At 39.5% G+C, this 20,931-nt stretch overlaps 1 protein-coding gene across 1 annotated transcript in view; it reads left to right on the forward strand.

Annotated features, from left to right (window-relative positions):
* DNAH11 (dynein axonemal heavy chain 11) overlaps positions 1-20,931 on the forward strand; it is a 299,232-nt gene that overhangs the window by 43,644 nt on the left and 234,657 nt on the right. Inside the window, exons 17-26 of the mRNA XM_055314731.1 lie at positions 1,355-1,471; positions 1,600-1,686; positions 5,291-5,449; positions 6,377-6,460; positions 8,086-8,244; positions 11,072-11,194; positions 11,970-12,092; positions 13,331-13,555; positions 14,560-14,651; positions 16,180-16,306. Of these exons, the coding sequence (XP_055170706.1) occupies positions 1,355-1,471; positions 1,600-1,686; positions 5,291-5,449; positions 6,377-6,460; positions 8,086-8,244; positions 11,072-11,194; positions 11,970-12,092; positions 13,331-13,555; positions 14,560-14,651; positions 16,180-16,306 (1,296 nt within the window). The remainder of the gene's footprint in view (positions 1-1,354; positions 1,472-1,599; positions 1,687-5,290; positions 5,450-6,376; positions 6,461-8,085; positions 8,245-11,071; positions 11,195-11,969; positions 12,093-13,330; positions 13,556-14,559; positions 14,652-16,179; positions 16,307-20,931) is intronic.

Genomic DNA, 20,931 nt, shown 5'->3' on the forward strand with positions numbered 1-20,931 from the left:
TGAGCCCAGGGATGTGACCTTTGTACCCATTACTCCTGAAGGGACTCCAAATGATATTTGGGTTCCATGGGATCAATTGGAAATGCAAAGTGAGACCGTACAGATGAAGGTACAGAGTTTTGATGAGAAGGGTGGAAGGAGGAGATGAAGGACAAAGACATTTAAAGCCCTTGTTCCAAAAAATAAAAAATAAAAAAAAAATAAAGCCCTTGTTCCCTGGTCTGTTTTGATAATTCCTGCAGGGAATGTTGCCTTCAGAGCATTTTCTTTCCATAACCCGTAAGCCTCCTGCTGGAAGTTAACACATTCTGTCCCATGGAATAGTTCCTGGGTGCTTCCCATTTACTCTGACAGATTACAAAGCAATTTAAGTTGGAAGAATGTATTTTATCTTTCTAATACCCATCCCCCACATGGATATAGTTGACACTTAGCGCGGTGTACTCTTCATAATTGGCAGCTACTCAGTCATTCATCAAATATTTATTGAGGCTTACAAAATAGTCTTTAGAACCTTTGTTTTTGCACTCGAGCTACACAAGTAGAGTCCCCTCACTATGAGTGGTTTTGTATGACACAACAATTTCAGTGTCCTAGGAGATCACCCAGAGAAACAATGCTTTGTTAGTCTGGGCACAAGGAATGCTTTTCAACAGCATTTATGCACAACGGCTCTTCAAAGAAAATAATTTGCTCTTGTCCTATTTGCATTGTAGTCAGGGAGTGCAGAGTTGAGTTGCTACCTGAACTATTTATTGCTGCTTTTGTTCTACATCAAGTAGAAATTAACCTTCCCTTCCCTTGGCCTCTCTCTGCTTTAGAAATCCTGGTTAGAGTGAACCTAATCTGAATGCTCAAACTCTCCATCAAGACAAAGTAACACAGAGCTGTGGAAGCCAGAGAACAGTGCAGGATGAGATAGATTAACGTTTTCCTCTGTGCCCCACCAGATTCAAAGCGTCTTTCTTCACTTGCTAAGTTGCTAAACCCCATTCCATTTCCACCTGTTAGCAGGGTAAAGTGCTTTCTAGAGCACTGTAATTTTATTGCCTTAACAATAAAAAAATTTGGAAATTGATGTGTATTTGGAAAAGATATTCTGTATTCTGAGCTAATTACAACAGAGGACAACTCTGGTTTATGCTTGGAAGTTAGGAATCAGTGGTGTCCAGGGGTCAGCCTGGCTTGCAGCCTTTTAGCTGCTTGTATCTTTCTGGGGATAAACTCCTCCTCTGCTAGAAGAATGTGAGGATGCCATGGGATAATGTATAGAGGTTGGAGTAATGGAAATCTTGTGGAGTTGATTTGATTTGGGCGCTAAAGTAATTTCCTGTTTGCACCTTTGTTTTTGTAGGAATTACCTGAAAGATGGGAAACTACCAAAAAGATTGCAGTAACTGTCAGACATGCAGTCTCACCTCTCCAAAATGCAGAAGTCACCCTCCTAAGGAAAAAATGTATTTCATTTGATGTAAGCTAGCTACCATGTTTTGTGGGTATTATGTTCGTTTTCCTTTTGTTTTAAAGAAAGATTTTTTTTTATGAGGGTAATTGAAGCTATTTCTTAAATTTACCTTTAGTTTTTTCTGCCTTCATCAGCAGAAGCAGGCCGAGTTCAGAGAGAGATTCAGACTCTATGCTCCTCTTGGTTTTAATGCAAAAAACCCCTACACGGTGCTTGATAAGGTAATGCTGATCTCAACTTTTTTTTGCTACAATATCTTGTAGAAAGTCAAATTAGATGCTAAGGTACTGAGATATTTTGCCTTATTTTGGCAGTCAGTTATAGCAGTTGAGAATTAACTATTAAAAACTGGATTATGAACTGCTCACCCCAATAGTATTTTAAATTGCATCTCCCCAAACCACCGTTGTTATCAAAGTGATCATGCTAGTGAAAGTAACAAGTACTATTTTTTAAGCACTTACTATGTAACTGTGTCAAGAATTTTAAGCCTATAGCCTTATGTTATTTCTTTTGGTTTTTACAAAGCCGCCCTGTGATACAGCGGCTCTTCTCTTTTTTTTCAGATAAAGCATCATGTATGTGTTTTTAAGTAATTTTGGAGATTACACAGATTAGTATTAAAATTCTAGCTGTCCAATTTTTTTTAATCAGGAATTTTAAGCTCTATTATTGTTTGCCATGTGATACTTTGCTAGTGACTTTTAGCCATAGTAAAGAAAGCCCATAACTTCCTCTTAACTGTGGATACAAATATTATGCCTGGTTTCTAATGAACTGCTTTATTATAGTTGACTATAAAGGTGAATATAATGGGCAAATAACCCAAAATGGTGAGTAGTCGTTCACACTTGAAAAAAAAATGTTTTAAAAGTTCATTAGAAAAATAACACTTGTGTTTCTTGAGGAATTCTTAAACCAACAGCCAAAATGAGCAATTATGGTGAAGTTTATATTCAGGAGCCATGAGTCTTTCGGAGATCTTCATGGAGGTTGCCATCCTGCTTTTATTTCATACTAGAGATGGTCTTTACTCCTTAGACTGGGATAAAACTTAGAGCAGACATAGCTTGTACCTCTCTGTCCAAATTCTGGGTTGAATTGCATTTAACTGCTTTACACCCTTTTCAGAAAACACCATTCTGTAGCAGAAGATCTTCTCTTGCACTTGGCTGTAGAAAACTGGTTAATGTATTCGTTGTGGGTTAGAATATGCTAATGGAGTTGTGGAGTTTTTAAAGATTCTCTCTAAATTGCAGGTGGTCTGAACAGATTGTGGAAGGGGAGACATTTTTACTTGACTAACCAATGTGCTGTATGTAAACATTTACTATAGTTATTTATTGAATGCTACCATTTGCATGCTGTAATATAATGGCATGTAGCTAAATATTTAAAAGTCAGAGATATTTATCTTTGTACCTACAGAATGTGTCAAGGGATGTTTTGAATATAGTAGTGCTGGGTTACCTTTATTTTGAAGTCGTGTGTGTGTGTGTGTGTGTGTGTGTGCATGCACGTCTAATACTCATCTAAGTGGATTCATCTGGAGGCATGTATGTGCTTGCTTTGGCTAGTATGATAGGTCCTAGAACTCAAGGCATGTCACTCCACAAGGCAGAAACCTTTGACCCTCCAGAGTCAAAGGGAATAGTATGGTGAATCTCTCCTTTATAAATGATTCCTCAGTAAACTTAAATTAAGTGCTTTTGTTTCTTTGTGGCCAAATATACAAGAAACACTTGAATTAACATAACTAGGTGTATATATTTAGGAATGATTTAGTATATAAGTAATCAGAAAAAATGGTGACTAGAAGTGCTGCTGACTTTGGGGAGCATGGTAGTCTATAGACACTTTGAAAATCCTTTTGTAAGACAGGGGCCAAAACATGTTCACAAATGTGCAACTTGAAGTGTATTGCTGAGCTCCCTGGAAAATGAGAGGAAGCTCTTAAAGGGCAGGTTAAAAAATGGAGTAATTGAATCTACAGTGGAAAGCAAAAGCAGAGGCAAACATAGAAGCCTTCACTGCTGTGGGGGCAAATGAAACATTTATACCAGGGGACATGAAGATGCTTGGGAGTGTGAGTACTGCTTACCCAGGGAGCCTAAATGACCATCAGAAGGACAGTGCATTAATTGGGGTTGATTACATGTAGTATTCGTGCAAGGTAGTACTTACACAGTTAGTGGAAATTAATTAAGTTTATACAGCCTCATGAATATGTAAAGTACACCTCAGAAATAAATAAAATGTCTTAATGTGTATAAAATTATTCACGTAAACTTCAAAAACAAATTTTAACATTTTAGCATTTAGCAGTGCATACATACGTAGTAAAAAATTAAAGGGGAATATTAAGTAAAAATTAGGTGGTTAAATCTGTAGTGGGAAGGTGGGAAATTAAAGTGAGGAGGCTATTAAAAGTTACTGGTAACCTGGTCCTAAGCTGGATGGTGTGTACACACACTTGCTCCCTTGGATGTGTATGGAACTTTTCATAATAAAGAATTGATAAAACTAAGAGAATTGCAGTTGTAGTTTATAAAGGCATAACTTAAAAAAACGAAGCCCGTAACTTGTATAACGAAAGAGGATGAAAGTGCAGATACTCTTCTTGACATAGTAGGAGATTAGGAGAGTTGACAACCGATGAAGCACAAAAGGAGTAAGTATGAATACTTAAATTTAAGAAAAATCAGAACAACTAAAGTAATATAATACTTGGGTATTGGGAGGAGGATGGGAGAATACAGAAAGTGGAAAAATGATCAAGTCGGTTTTTTTTGCAAAGCAGTAACCTAGTGTAATGTCTCCACTTGATAAATGAAGGAGAAGCTTGCGCACAGAATTGAGAGTTAGAGATATGGTGCCCTGAAGACCTGGAGAGAGAACCAGCTACTTCTGCATGGCAGGCTCCTCCATACTTCTTTAACTTTTACCATGTGAATACACTACTATGTTAATAAAAACTAAGATTAAGAGTTGGATTATCAAGAAAGAAAAGAATGACCCCACTTACCTTTGGCATAACACACACACTGTCCTACAAAGATGGGGTGGTAGATGAGCCTCGGGAAAGATAGTCATACAGTGAAATTTCTCCTGCTGTACTGTTTTTAGCTCCCAGTATTTTATTTCATGAATTTCTCTTCAGTATATTTTATACTATTGAAAATCTCTGGGATATTTTTTAAATCCGAAACTACTACTGCTACTATTACTATTTCTTTTTTTTATTTAAAGAAGTGGTTGCGGGGATCCCTGGGTGGCGCAGCGGTTTGGCGCCTGCCTTTGGCTCAGGGCGCGATCCTGGAGACCCGGGATCGAATCCCACGTCGGGCTCCCGGTGCATGGAGCCTGCTTCTCCCTCTGCCTGTGTCTCTGCCTCTCTCTCTCTCTGTGACTATCATAAATAAATAAATTAAAAAAAAAAAAAAGAAGTGGTTGCTTCTTAAGTGGAAGCTCTAGAGGCTCCCCGTTTTTTCCCCAGCCAAGCCCCCAGCTGTACAATGAAAATCAAGAAAAAAGACTGTTTTTGTAGAAATCTGATGCAAGAGCAAATTTTGCTGAAATATGTATGGGGCATTATTGGTGACATAATTGTGTTTATGACTACTCTGCTCTCACTAGTAGGCTCATCAAAAACCTACATTTTATCAATAATAATTACACTGCTCATTTTTAAAATTTTTGCTTTAGAATAAAGGTTGCAAATGTTGACATAACCAGAGGTGTACAGAACCACGTGGCTTCTCTTTCTCTGGCAATTCATTGGATGTTAAAGGTGTTCGTGTGCATGTGTGTGTGTTTTCTCCTTAGGCAAATCAAGAGCTTGAGTTACTGGAAGAAGAAATGTTACAGGTGCAAGAATCTACCCATCTTTTTGAAGTGGCTCTTCCAGAGTACAAACAAATGAAGCAGTGTCGCAAAGAAATAAAATTGCTAAAGGAACTCTGGGATGTCATTACTTATGTTACAGTAAGACACTGCCTGTTGTTTTTTTTTTTAATTTTATTTGGCATAAAAAGGCAATTTTTAGCAATTATATCTTTCTGTTAAGGTTTTATAATTTCTTAAAATATGTGGGCATTATATTCCCTACCCCTCTGCCTCCCAAATTAGAATCTGTAGATATCTATTGAAGATTCTTTCTGAATTATCAGTTGCTTTCCTTTTGGATCTGAATGGAACTGTGTAGTGAGTTCAGATTCTTTTCAGGGATGATGTAGGATACGAGTGAAATTAATACATAAATGTATACTACATGTGTCTGTATCTGTGCATGCAAATTTATGTATACACTCCCACTTCATGTATGTGCATATATAATGGAGCTGACTGAAGTTAATTTGTATGCTGTTAATTAAGTCACAAACTTAAGTGAAAAATAAGTTCTGGGGAACCAGGTACATTGCAACATGTGTTACACATAGTTGCTTTGAAGTTAGTTGAAAGCCTTGTAGAAATGTATTAAGGAACATAGAATAGAGTCGAAAAGTTACTGAGCATTTTGTTGATAATGGATGAAGATCGCCTTATAGAAGCTCATTTTACGTTACATATAAACTTTAAAAATCTGGTATTTTACGGCAATACGCTTATCAGTTCAGAGTCCTCAGGATTAAATGATAATGATGGTATGTAAATGGAATTTGTCACTGCTACTAGAAATTTTTTTTTTTTTTTAGAAATTAATATATCATAATGTTTTCACCTTAAGTTTGACATGTCCTGACAACTTTTGTTTTGCTGATAGGGAAGTTTTGACAAGTGCAGTTAATATTTAAATAATTGACTTTTCACTGGATGATGGAATCACTGTGTATCATCAGTTTATATATTTTGCTGTGGAGACTTGCTTTCACCAAATGTTGTTGACACTTTTATCTGCTTGTGCGTTTCCAGAGAAGCATTGATAATTGGACTAAAACCCAGTGGAGACAGATTAATGTGGAACAGATGGATGTAGAGCTCAGAAGGTTTGCCAAGGCAAGTTTCATAACTGTCGATTCAACCATTTCTCTTTCTCAGCCCCACCTCCTCCCATCTTGCCTAACCCAGTATCTGGTATGTTAGGCTGTGTGTCCATATTTACTTCAAATAGGATGATAGGAGACAGTTTTTTTTTTAAACCCTGAGCCAGTTGCATTTCTAATCAAGCCTGCCTTTTTGTGACTGAGTGGATGAAAGCGTATTAGGGCAAATGAATTTATTAGTAGTGTCTATCATCTTGAACTTTCTTTGGCTCTGTAGAATGGAGGATGTTAAGATTAAAAGTACCAGGGTTGAGAAGTTAGGTTTATGAGAGCTTTTGAATTCTTTCCGTGGCAACCATTATTTTGTATTAAAAGATATCTTTTGATTCTGGAATTTGGGGCAATTAATTGAAGTATGCCACTTGTGAAGAAATACGGAATACTGTGATTTTTTTTTAAGATTTTATTTATTTATTCATGGGAGACAGAGGCAGAGACATAGGCAGAGGGAGAAGCAGGTTCCCTGTGGTTAGCCCGATGTGGGACTCAATCCCAGGACCCTGGGATCACAACCTGAGCTGAAGGCAGACACTCAACCACTGAGCCACCCAAGTGTCCCTGATCTGTGTTCTTCTTATTCACTGTTCTGATACCCCAACATGGCTCAGTATATACAGAATAGAGCTGAAGGTCATGCTTTGATATTTAGTCCCCATAGCCATATATGCTCTAAAGAGCGTAGAACCTCTTTGCGTAAAGCCAAAATGCACAGAAGTGAAAGGCAGCTAAAAAGTGGCAAGGCCTTTTACTTTTTTCTCAGAACATCTTTGCTTTAACTCAGTCCTATGCACAGCTCCTATTAAGTCTTCCCATTTCCCCCCATTTTATCCCTAATACCTAACTAAAGACCCTAAAATGGCCTGTGATTCTTTTGGATGTCAGGGGGTCATTATATTTCATTATTGTGCCTGTCCCTGTATCACTCTTCTGTAGTTTATCTCACTTCAGGGGGACACTTAAGCCCCCACTCTTGGCTGGAGCTTTTTTTTTAAACTAGTGGCACTGTTCTCCTTGTGCTGAATTAGCATTTCATTATGGGTTTTCTCATTTATAATTTTTGATGTTTCATGGGCCAGGAAGAGAGCCAAGTCAAAGGGCCCTATTTGACACATCTGAAAATCATGAAATATTTAAGTGCCAAGGAACACACGCTCAATGGTAATCGATATTTCAAGGCTATCGTTTACACAGGTCTCTAGAGGAAGATCTTAGTAATCCAGGTAACAGTTTCCATTTCCTGTTTATTTATATTCCCAGAGGAAACGCTCTTCTTTGTAAACATCCTGGAAATTCAGAGGTTAACTTCCCTACATTGAGTGTCCCTGGGGTTTCCTCATGAGACACCCGGTCAGAGCCTGTGAATAAAAAAGCAGTGTATCCAAGCGGCTTGTACACAGAGGACTTGTAATGTACAAATGAGTGGATCCTTTTCTGTTTCTCTGGCTTTTGCCCTTAACCAAGGGGCTTAAATGCTTCCACTCTTTCATAATCCAGGGAAAGGTATATTTATTCTTTCATAGAACACAAATTATCAAATGTACTAATATATCTGGGGGTCTGTTGTTTTTTTTACTTTAGGAATTCTGGTCACTAGACAAGGAAGTCCGTGTGTGGGATGCTTATGCAGGCCTGGAAAGCACGGTGAAGGACATGGCGGCTTCCCTGAGAGCTGTCATGGAGTTGCAGAGCCCTGCTCTCAGAGACCGGCATTGGCACCAGCTGATGAAGGCCACTGGGGTCAGTTTCCTGGGTCTTGTTAATTGAATATTTTTGTGTCTGTGAAGTATTATTCCTTGGTTTACGTTATTCATCTGGGATTAGGTTGGATTTGTGAAAAGACTTCCAGTCAGATGGTGGATGTCAGGCTCCTCAAGATAGAACCAATACTGACCGTGCAGAGATCCTCCTTCAGCTCCTATTGTGGACTAAATGCTCCCTCCCCTGCCCCAATTCATATATTGAAGCCTAAATTTCCAATGTGGTGGCATTTGGAGGTGGGGCTTTGGGGAGATAATTAGGTCAGGAGAGTAGAGCTCTCGTGAATGGATTAGTGCCTTTAGAACTGGATGGAAAGACCAGAAATTTCTACCCTCTACCATTTGAGGGTACAGCAGGAAGACAGACATCCATAAAGCAAGAGGGCCTTCACCAGGAAGCCATCCATGCTGGAACCCTGGTGTCAGACTTCCAGCCTCTAAAACAGTGAGCTCGTGAATAAATGTTTATTGTTTAAACCACCCAATTTATAGTATTCTCTTATAGCAGCTGAACTTAAGACGCCCTCCTTTTACTGACTATGTAACTTCTTCTTTTTTTTTTTTCTGACTATGTAACTTCAAACAAGACACTTAACTTCCCTATTTTGAGTTTTGTTTTTTATTAATAAAAGAGAGGATGCTGTGTGCTCTCGTACATCAGAAGACTCTCCTTTTTTTAAAAAAAGATTTTATTTATTTATTCATAATAGACACACACACACACACACAGAGCCAGAGGCACAGGCAGAGGGAGAAGCAGGCTCCATGCAAGGAGCCCGATGTGGGACTTGATCCCGGGACTCCAGGATCAGGCCCTGGGCCAAAGGCAGGTGCTAAACCGCTGAGCAACCCAGGGATCCCCTCAGAAGACTCTCCTAAGGATCAAGTGAGATAATGTGAGGGCCTTGTGTACAGCACAACATGGCTACAAAGAGCCTTGGGTATTGTGGAAGGAACCAGAGGGTATAAAAGAGAATTTAGGGGAAGGGAGAATTCTGAAATTGTGACTTCTCTGCACCCCCCTCTCCCTGTCCTTGGTGCATCTAATAATGGTGTCTTTTTTGATGGTCTTTTGATTTTATTGGAAAGTATGAAATTATCCTGTGTTCATGCCTCTTAAAGTTATATTTTCTTGTCTTTCTACATCCTATTTGAGATAGACCAACTTTTTACTTTATTTTTCAGAGAAGGTGATCTTTATGAGTTTAAAATACTAACAGTCAGCCTGAGGTGTACATTTTCTCCTAGGCAACATTGTGAAGAAAGGCTCTCAGGACTTGAAGACAGAGTTAGTAGAGTAGGGAAGCTGAGGAAGGGGACAGCCTGGTGAAGGGGGGATGGCCGAGGCTTTATTGGTCCAACCCTACCACTTAACATGTCTGGATTTTGGGCAAGTACCTGCTCTCCAGACTCCACTTGCCCCTTTTATGAAATAGAACTAGTCCTGTTATGCTTCCCATGCAGATGTAGTTAGCACATTGGAAATGAGATTATATAGTAAGTGTTCAGTAAATGGTCCCTGAAGCTAATATTATTATGCTTTCCTTAGTCTTTCAGACTTTGGGTATTTAGATTGATACATTCATTCTGAAAACCTTTATTGAATCTTTTAATATATGATAAACCGTGTATCCCCGTTCTCCTTTTCCTGCAATGAGATTGCTCTTCACAGTATCAGGCCTCTGTACAGGCTAGAAAAAGGCACCTCCTCGCAGGCCTTCCTGGGGTGTCAGGACAGCAGCTATACTCAGCCTCCAGTTGTTAGCTGGCTGGGTGCGTGTCTACGTTTCTGTGCACAAACTGCACAAATAATCAAGGCGGCCCTGTTAGATATTCCTCTTATTCTTTTTTTGGAGACAGACCTGGGTCCATGACCTGTCACCCCTGGAGTGAGATCAGAAGTAATGTAGATAGAGGGTGACTGACTCATCTGGTTTGGTCAGGACTTTGGAGGTTTTAGCCCTAAAAGTCCTACATCCCAGGAAACCCCTGGTCCTGGGCAATCAGGAATGCTTAGTCACCCTATGCAGAGAGGCAGAAGGTGACAAGCAATGTCACAGGTTGAGGAGAGTCAGAGAGGGCTATGGCTCTCAAGATGCAGGCATTGGTTAGCAGCAACCACAGGAAAGGAATGGGCTTCCCTGCACCCATGTAGCAGGGTTGGGTCTTCATGTGTGAGGGGTGTGATTGAGTTTGACCACTTAGGAAGACTAGAGAGCTTCTTAGCAAATACTGGGGTTGTAGGAAGGGGGTGGTGACAGTCAACAAGATGAGGAAATGTGAATTATTTTGTCACATGGTAAATATGAATAATGACACTATGAGTAAAAATATTTTTTGCCAAGGAACGAAGATTAAATTAGTGAGAAAATGAAGTTAAATCACGGAAGCAACTGGGAATTATGTCCGGTGAATAGAGTACTTGAGGAAGAAAAGACAAATGAGCTACTCCCTGATTCCTGGGATTTCAACCAAATTAAAATAAATGAACACTGTGATTCTCTTTAAAAATGGGTTTTGTGGGCACAGAGATAAGAAATGAGCTGACAAGGGAAGGCTAGGAAACAAAAGAAAGTAGTGGAGTGTGAACATGGCCTGAACCTTGGCCCTAGCTTCTGGTGGCTGATGCCTCAGTAACTATGAGCTTTTTAGCTTTTGTCTTTAATGGTCCCCACCTTCCAGAACTAGAGGTGTGCTCAGCAGCCCACTTGAATATATTTAGCAGTGATTCATTCTTCTGGTCATTAGGCACAAGAACCATTAATACATGTGTAATGTAAATTCTGCCCTTTTCTCTTCCTAATTAGGTCAGATTTTCAATCAATGAAGCCACAACTTTGGCAGATTTGTTAGCATTGCGGTTACACCAAGTGGAAGATGATGTCCGGAGCATTGTGGACCAAGCAGTGAAGGAACTGGGAACTGAAAAGGTGGGGTCTTTGGGCTGTTCCTCTGTACACTGAACTCATTCTGTGCAGTAACCCCTAAGACTCGGAAGTTCCCCTGCCATTGGCATGTGGACACCTGAGTCCCATTTTCTTCTCTGCTGCTAGGGTGTGTGTGTGACTTGGGCAGGAAACTGAATCCTTCTAAGCCACAGTACACGTGTAAAACAGAAGGATTGGCCCAGGTGATAAGGGTGATGGTGGTGGTGGTGGTGATAGTGATAGCAGAAAACATATGTCATTTATTTTGTTGCAAGTACTGCTCTAAGTGCTTTAAATTATTTAATCCTGAAGTTGGTAATACTCTTAGCCTGTCTTACAGATGAGGAAACTGAGGTACACTGGGGTAACTGACTTACCCAAGTGCACATTCAGACACTCCAAGCACTGCCTGTCTCCTGCTGGCTGTTGTGTACTTGTGTACATAATTTCAACCTGTAGATAACTTTTTTTTTTTTTTTTTTTTTTTTTTTTGTAGATAACTTTTGAAGTCCCTTTCTGCTCTAGCATCCTGTTTCAGGGAAGGATATAAAACTCAGGTCCAACAGAAATTTGATAAGAGGGTTTGTTTTTGTGAGATGGAATTCATTCTCTGAATCTCATCACCATGAATTATTTACAGGAAAAAAAATGAGGCTGCTAATATTGGATAGCATTTTTTTTTTTAGAATTATAAAAGTTTTTTTTTAAATTTCAGATGCATAGATGTTCATCATAAATTAAACTTCCATTCACATAACTTAATACTGTTTACATCTAGGCCATTACTGAAATCAGTCAGACCTGGGCAACCATGGAGTTCTCTTACGAAGTTCACTATCGGACGGGCATTCCATTACTGAAATCTGATGAACAACTTTTTGAGACTCTAGAGCACAACCAAGTAAGATGAGTGCTTTTATTACAGATTTTTTTCTTTTGAATGATAATTTTAGACTTTTTCCAAGTTCCAGTACTCAATATTTTTTCATTCACTGGGTCTCTCCTTGTCCCGGACTCGGCATGGCACCATTTAGGATCAAAAGACATAAACACTTACTTTCAAGGAATTTGGACTTGAGCAGGGAGACCGAGATTAGGGCTCCAAGGGTCTAAATGAGAGAGAGACTTTGTATTGAGGAGGGTGAAAGACTCTGGGAGAGCTTTGTAAGTTGGTAGTCAGTAAAGAATGGCAATCAGAGAAGGGTGTTAGAGGCAGTGAGGACAACAGTGGTTGTCAGGGGCTGGGGAACAGGGAAATGTGGAGATGTCGGCCACAGGATACACATTGTCAGGTATAAGATGAACAAGTCCTGTGGATCTAAATTATGTCATTGTGACTATAGTTACCACTACTTTATTGTCTACTTGAAACTTGTTGGGAGAATAGATCATAATACTATGGTTATTCTATGGGGAATGGAGATGTTAAGGAACCTCATTGTAGTTACCATTTTACAATATATATGTGTATCAAAGTATCACCTGGTACACTTTAAATTTCATGTCTATAATAGCTTAATAAAATTGGTGGTGGGGGAGAAGAGTCAAATGTATTAAATACTTAGAGGCGAAAGGGAGTGAGAAGAGGCCTTTCTACTCAGCAATTTTCTGAGATTTCAACCTCAGAGGATGGTGACAAGTGCTCATCAGACTGCTCAGCATCAATACTTGGTAGTCAACCAACATGAGAGGGAAAGTGGGCAGCTGAGGGCTTAGGAAGTTGCAGAGAAATTGGTTTTGTTTTTTCAGTATTGGGTAAAAATATTTATAACCTTGCAATGATTAATATGCAGGGACCCCAAGGAAAGAATGAGAAAAGATGAAGAAATAAAATGTAATTCCTAAAGCTGCCCTCTGGAACACAGTATTTTTTTCTGCCTGCAAAGAGAATACATGGTCTTCTTGAGGAAGACACAGGAAATGCAGTTACTTGCATTTATTTTTTTTTCCTTGGGAAAAAAATGCAGTATGAGTATTTAATGCCATTAATTGATTTATTTAGCAAATACTGAATGCCTGTTCCAGGTGTTGCATGCTAGATCATAGGAATCCAGGAAGAAACAGAAGAGGTATGGCCCCTCCCTCATGGTACTTCGTCTCCCGACTGACCTGTTATTTAAAATTCTGTCTTTCTCTTAGGTTCAGTTGCAGAGTCTGCTTCAAAGCAAGTATGTGGAATATTTTATTGAACAAGTGATAAGCTGGCAAAATAAATTAAACATAGCTGACTTGGTCATCTTTACTTGGATGGAAGTCCAGCGAACTTGGTCTCACCTGGAAAGCATCTTTGTTTGTTCAGAAGACATTCGAATCCAGCTTGTGAAAGATGCTAGAAGATTCGACGGAATAGATGCTGAATTTAAGGTTCATAGAAGATAGACTGTTTTCTATCCTAGCAAGGTTTTCCAAACAATATGAAAATCTTGTAAAGAACCATGATTTGGGGCATTGTATTTATAAAAATACACCTCTGCATTTTAGGAAGTGAATGGGGAAGCTCTTTCTTGTGAAGGGTTAGATAATAAGTATTTCAGGCTCTGTGGTTGTGTATGGTCTCTGTCACAACCACTTAATGCTGCCATTGTAGTGTGAAAGAAAACACATTAAGTAAACAAATGGGTGTGGCTATGCACCAATAAAACTTGACTTATGGACACTGAAATTTGGGTTTCTTATAATTTTCATGTTCTACAAAATATTAAGCAGCTTTTGATTTTTTTTTTCCACCAGTTAAAAGCATAAGTACCATTTTTAGCTTCTGGCCATATAAGAAGCAGCAGGTCTGATGTTTCCCTTAAACCGTAGGTTGCTGACTGATAACGGTCATCTTAGTGAAGTGAATACTGCAGAGGGCATGCCAGTCACAATACCACTAGTTACCTGCTTATTTCCTAAGAGCCACAGAAAACACACAGATATGCATATGATGGTGATGAAGGACTTGAAAGACTTCCAGCAAAGAATAATGGCTGTACCTTTTTATAGAGAAATGAATAACTATTTTTTTTATTCTTATGTAAAGAACACCACACAGAGGGCTACTATTTTAACTTTTAAGAAAGAAGGAATTGATTTCGTGTTCATCACATTTTCATAAGTGAATGTACTTTTGAAGATTCTGGGTTCTCTATTCTTTTTGTTTGACGCAGAATGGTGATGATGCCCATCAGATTTATTTTGATAAGAATTGTGTGATTATACTTGGTTTTTGACCTTTAGCTAAGAGAAAGTGAATAGACATGGTGTTGGAAGTCTCTTTAACTTTACTCTCTTACAGTTTGTTCCTCACTTTTAAATTCCCCAAATGGGTGAAAGATAGAATAAAGTAATTTCTAATATCAATGGCTCCATCTTATACTTTCATACAGGAGTTAATGTTGAAGACAGCTAAAATAAAGAATGTTCTAGATGCAACATGCAGACCTAATCTCTATGAAAAACTTAAAGACTTACAGTACAGGTAAGTGTACGATACCTGTAAACTATAAAACTATAACTATAAAGTGATCAATTTGTTAAATTTTTATGAGATTGCTTTTAAGTATCTTATAGTATCTAGCATCGTGTTACTGTAGATACACCAGTACCAAATTACTTTACAGTCTTGTTTATAGTTGTCTCGTTGCCTTGAGCATAATAGATGGTATGTATATAATGTAAATCAAATACATTTCTCTTTCCTGAAAGGACTATCATAGTAGTAAAACTGAAATATTATCAAGAGTATTAATCACTTCTTTTTTTTTAATCACTTCTTTTATTGAAGTATTGTGCAAATATTTATTAAGTGTCTACTCTATTCCAGGAACTTGGATTGCGTTTAGTAATCTCAAGTCGTTTATTCTGTATTTAGTTTATACTAGAAATTATTCTTAGAATGCACGTTAGTACTTAGGAAATCCTTAAGGGTCATTTGTAATTTCGCATAGAAGTCTACACAACTAGTGGTGGTAAGAATATTCTGGCTTTTGTTTAAAAATAGGCAACCAGCTACTAAAATAAGAGGTTTGTACAGAATTTTGATCACTTTGTATTGCAAAGTAGAGAAGAGCTCTAGATAAAAATGAATATTATGTAAGCAAAATTATTTCATAATCTTGAAGTTTCTAGTGAGAAGTTAGCCATAATTTTAAAAGGGTGGATTTGCACAGAATTAAATTATGTAAGTAATTTCTATACCCCATGTGGGGCTTGAACTCAGAATCCTGAGATCAAGAGTCACATGCTCTCTAACTGAGCCAGCCTGGTGCCCCAGAAGTTAATTACTTCTTAGTGACCTTGGGGGTTTGGGAGTTTGGTCTCTGGGTCATCTCTGCTAAGAACAATAAAGCAGAAATGATTCTCTTAGGACTCCCCCAAATACCAGAGAGAGCTGAAGCCACTTGTGTTTTATAGGCATTCAGTGGGTAAAGGAAGACCTTGAACCAGATGCATCTTAACCAATGCATTTTGTGCTCAGAATGCGTGATGCTAAACCTAGTTGCCCTTGCTGAGTAGGAATGTCATTAAGAAAAGTGAGGACTGGGGCACCTGGGCAACTCAGTTGGTTAAGTGTCTGGCTCTTGATTTCGGGTCAGGTTGTGGTCTTAGGGTTTGAGATCGACTCCTGCATCAGGCTCTATGCTCAGTTGGGAGTCTGAGATTCTCTCCCTCTCCCTCTGTTCCTCCCTCCCTCCCTTCCTCCTTCCCTCTCTCTCTCTCTCAAATTAAATAAATAATTAAAAAAAAAAGGTGAGGAATGACATCAACCTAAGTCTAATACTCTATTTAGCCTCAGCCCATGGTATGTGTACCTGTCTCCTCCAACTTGGCATGACTTATAGATTCGTCACAAAAAAGATCATAGTGTCAAAGAGGAGTCAGGCTATGTGTTAGACAGTAAGCTTATTGTTGTGAGTGAGCAGATGAGAAGAGCTGGGTTTCGTTTTGTTGATGTTTTAATAACTGAATGGACAAGATATGCTTAAAAAGATATTTCATTCCCATAGGCTTTCTCTTTGTGAAAAAGCTCTTGCTGAGTACCTGGAGACTAAGCGTGTGGCTTTCCCGCGGTTCTATTTCATCTCTTCTGCAGACTTACTTGACATTCTCTCAAAGGGAGCTCAGCCTAAACAGGTAATGTATATTTTTTTGGAAGTCTCCTGTTTGACTACATTAGCTAAGGAATGCTATAGTTTCTCTGTCATTGTCAGATTCCACCTACCATGTTACATATATCAGGAACTAGAAAACAGGCAATAAAACTTTGTAGTGCAGCAACAGAGGGAAGTCAAAGCTGGTGCTAAAGAACTAGGTCCATGGGGCACCTGGATGGCTCAGTTAGTGAAGCGTCCCACTCTTGATACCAGCTCAGGTTTGATCTCAGGGTCATGAGTTCAAACCCCCCACTGGGCATGGAGCATACTTTAAAAAAAAAAAAAAAAGAAACTAGGTCCTCAGTAAAGGAAAAGGGTACCAAATGTACAAGGCTTAGGGACCTGCAAGGAGTTATTGGCAGAAACACTGGCTCCAAATACCCCAGAATTCTCAGACAGGGGCTGGAGCATCTGTTGCCTGGTTAACAGCTTTCCTAGGGCAGAATGGGTCACTTGGAACAAGACCATGGCTGGGTCTCCTACTGCTCCCTGACTCGCAAGTCACCTTCATAATGATTAAGTTGGACTGGTCTTAAGTGGTGCCAGTGGTGGACTGGTGTCTTGTCATGCTCATCATCCATGTAACCCTGTAATGTAACCCTGCCTGTGCAGGAACAGCATAACACCCATGACAGTATTTAAAGCAAATAAAAACAGCTGTTATCTTTTGTAATCTGAGGGTTCAGATCACAGAACAGACTTGGTACCAATCCCAAAGCACTCCTTCCTGTAAACATGGAGAGGATGTTGCCTTGGACTTGCATCTCTTCAGTTGCTCACATCCATTTAGGTATTTTCGTGGGGACAGCTGACATAGGCTCTTCCTTCTAGGATGGACTGTATATAAGATTATTGCAAAGCTGCAAGTTGTGCTTATCATCGAGGATTTCTCTCCGTGTTCTTTATCTAGATATTTTTATGCATTGTCTTTGGAATATGTATCTCTTTACAGTTTGCTGAATTCTACTGTTCTTTGGACATGGTGTTTATCATGATTATTTCTCTCGGATTCCTCATTTCTCTCTGAACCTAAATTTGATGGGATGGCTCTTGTTGCTGGCAGTCATGCTATTAATGACAGACTTGTTAGTTGAACTTGGGCAGTATTTCCAGAGCCAGCCTCAGTTCCAGTTTCCTATATCTGTGCTAACTTCCAGATGGCTTTGTAAATAAAATCCCTTTGATTACATTGGCTAGCAACTCCATATATCCATCTCTCATTTACGTATAACACAATTGGATGTTTGAGGTGCTTTTGTTTTGTTTTGTTTTTTAATTAGTCTCAAAGAGAGTGGTCAGAATCACACTTAAGCTTCAGTAGCCTCCTGGGAACATTCTCATGACCAGCAGCTGGACCCTCGCACATGACTGAGATAGAAGGTATCATATTCCATTACAGGTATATGTTCCTAAAGATTTTCAAATCCAAAATACTCACAATTCTGAATTCTCAGTGCGTAAATTAGAAGAGAGATGCATACATTGTAACTAGGTAACATTGTTTTTCTTTTAGTTACATTCTTTAAACATAATAAATATGTGTGTGACTGGTTTATTGAACAGTATTAATGACAGGGAATACAGACATGAAGAATTGTTATTTTCTATGATTATTAATCACAAATGTGCCCTGGTGAATGCCCTTGAACTGAGTAGCAGACCCCTTCATAACACTCTGGGTAGGTATCTTACAACCTGGTCTCTTTTTCTTATTAAAAAGAAAATAAACCAAAGGCAGTTCAGCAAGGTCTAGTTAAAAATCAGTCTTATCCCTGTTGAGGCCTGGCTTTCACATAATCAATTTGGAGTTGGCAGAGGGAGACACTGATTATTTTATCATATATCCTCTTCCCACTCAGTTATCATGGAGAAGGGTAGGGTTGTCATCAGCCAGTCAATAGCATTTCTTCATACTTTCACCAGCACTGATGGATTCTTTCAACAGCAATGATGGACTGTTCTCTATCCCCAACAGTAAGCATCCACATGTTGGGTCTCTTGTGAAAAATGGGTGCCAGTTCTCAGGGGGCAGGGGGGAACCTCCTAAGGGATATATATATACTTCAGAGTTAGCTCTGTCTTGGTGCTTCCAATTATTGCTCTGAAATCAGTGAAATCAGCCATTAGGTTACATCTTTCTCATTTTCCACCTCAGCAGATGGCCAACAAGGGACATGTCCTGAAGGCACCTGTAGCTTCTACGAGTGATTCTCCCAACACCCCTCTCACTTGAATAGCTTTAAGGATGGGGGCTGGGCAAAGCAGTCCTGCCCCGTCGGGAGTGAGGAAAAGCCGTAGCATCCCCCTCGTGGGCTGATAACTTGCAGGTGTGACACAGCTACCCTAGTTCCCTCCTCCCTGCAATACTTGCTGTAGAAAGGGTGTGTGGAAGTAGAAGATGGTAAGGGGTTGAGATGTATCTTACAGGCTCTGGAGAACCCCCCCTGTCCTAACCCATGTTTACCATCTTCAGAACATGCACATACACATTTTGATTCTTTGGTCCAAAGAATCAAAAAATGCTTCATGCTCTAGCCAAACTGTTGGCTCACTGGTACATGCATCCCTGATGCCAACTTTTTTTTTTTTTAATTATCCTTCCTAAGTTACAGGAATATATATATACACACACTTCAAAGATGTACCTTTTAGATCATTCTTTTTATGTTTTCAGTATTACTGTAATATTAGTATGTTCTCTCACATCTGTGAGATTCACTGTGGAAGCTCTCACCCCTCCTCCTAGCATTTTAATCAAAAGTTCTAAATCTTCAGTTCAGGTACATTGCTCAGTCCTAGTACTGCTACCACTCCCTAATGAGTGACTAGGGTAGTATAAGACATTAAAAAGATTTTAAATCAAAATGAAGCTGAATATTAAGATCACAGCACAGAGTTCTCCAAAATTGCTCACATCTATGCTGTGCCACTGGCAGTGTTGTCTACCTTGTGCTAACCAAAGGAGGCAGATGTTGCTCTTTACCAGCAAAAGGGTCCAGAGATGGTGACTGGGTGGCACAGGTGGTTAAGCATCTAACTCTTGGTTTTGGCTTAGGTCATGATCTTGGGATTATGAGATCAAGCCCCCAAGTCCTGCTCCACACCCGGCAAGGAATCTTTGCTTGGGACTCTGTCCATTTCCCACTGCACCACCACTGCACCCCACCCGTGGCCAAATAAATAAATCTTCAGGAAAAAAAAAAAAGGGTCCAGCCATGTGGCTACAATGTAAACATGGTTTATAGATGTCCTGACCTGCCAGCTCTTGCAAGGATTAATTTTTTTCTTTTTTACTCAGTGAATTTGCCCTCTAATTCCACAGCATTTTTAAAATTTAAATTCCATTAATTAACATACAGTATATTATTAGTTCCAGAGGTAGAGTTCAGTGATTCATCAGCCTTTTTTTTTTTTAAGTCTTTTTTTGTTTGATAGAGTGTCAGAGAGCACAAGTGAGGGGAACAGCAGAGGGAGAGGGAGAAGTGGTCTCCCCACTGAGCAGGGAGCCCAATGCAGGGCTCAATCACAGGACCCTGGGATCATGACCTGAGCCAAAGGCAGACCCTTAACCGATTGAGCCACCCAGGTGCCCCTTATCAGTCTTATGCCCAGTTACTCCATCCCCCCACCCCCTTTCCTCCAGCAACCCTCAGTTTGTTTCCTATGATTAAGAGTCTTATGGTTTATCTCCCTCTCTGATTTTGTCTTATTTTTCCCTCCCTTCCCCTATGATCCTTTGTCTTTTAAATTCCACATATGAGTAAGATCATATGGTAATTGTCTTTCTCTGACTTATTTTGCTTAACGTAATAGTCTCTCGTTCCATCCACATCATTGGAAATGGCAAGATTTCATTCTTTGTGATGGCTGAGTAGCAGTGGTATTGTAAACGTACCACATCTTTATCTATTCATCTGTTGATGGACATCTGGGCTCTTTCCATAGTTTGGTTATTGTGGACATTGCTGCTATAAACATTGGGGTGCAGGTGCCCCTTCAGATCACTACATTAGTATCTTTTGGGTAAATACCTAGTAGTGCAGTTGCTGGGTCATAGAGTAGCTCTGTTTTCAACTTTTTGAGGACCCTCCATACTGTTTTCCAGAGTGGTTACACCAGCTTGCATTCCCACCAACAGCGTGAGCGGGTTCTCCTTTTTCTATATCCTCACCAATATTTGTCATTTCCTGACCTGTTATATTTTTTAAAGATTTTATTTATTTATTAATGAGAGACAGAGAGAGAGGCAGAGACACAGGCAGAGGGAGAAGCAGGCTTCCATGCAGGGAGCCTGACGTGGGACTTGATCTGACGTGGGACTTGATCCTGGGTCTCTAGGATCATACCCTGGGCCGAAGGCGGCGCTAAACCTCTGAGCCACCAGGCTGCCCTCCTGACTTGTTATTTTAGCCATTCTGACTAGTGTGAGGTGGTATCTCATCATAGTTTTGATTTGTATTTTCCCTGATGCTGAGTGATGTTGAGCATTTTGAAAGGATTTTTGATATAATTGTGCTCAAAAAGTGATTTCATTGAGATCTTGTAGTTACATTAAATGAAACTTCTAACAATTCATATTTACATAAAATCTTATCCCACCATTAG

The sequence above is a fragment of the Nyctereutes procyonoides genome, unplaced genomic scaffold, assembly GCF_905146905.1.
Source record: "Nyctereutes procyonoides isolate TBG_1078 unplaced genomic scaffold, NYPRO_anot_genome, whole genome shotgun sequence".
Taxonomy (NCBI): domain Eukaryota; kingdom Metazoa; phylum Chordata; class Mammalia; order Carnivora; family Canidae; genus Nyctereutes; species Nyctereutes procyonoides.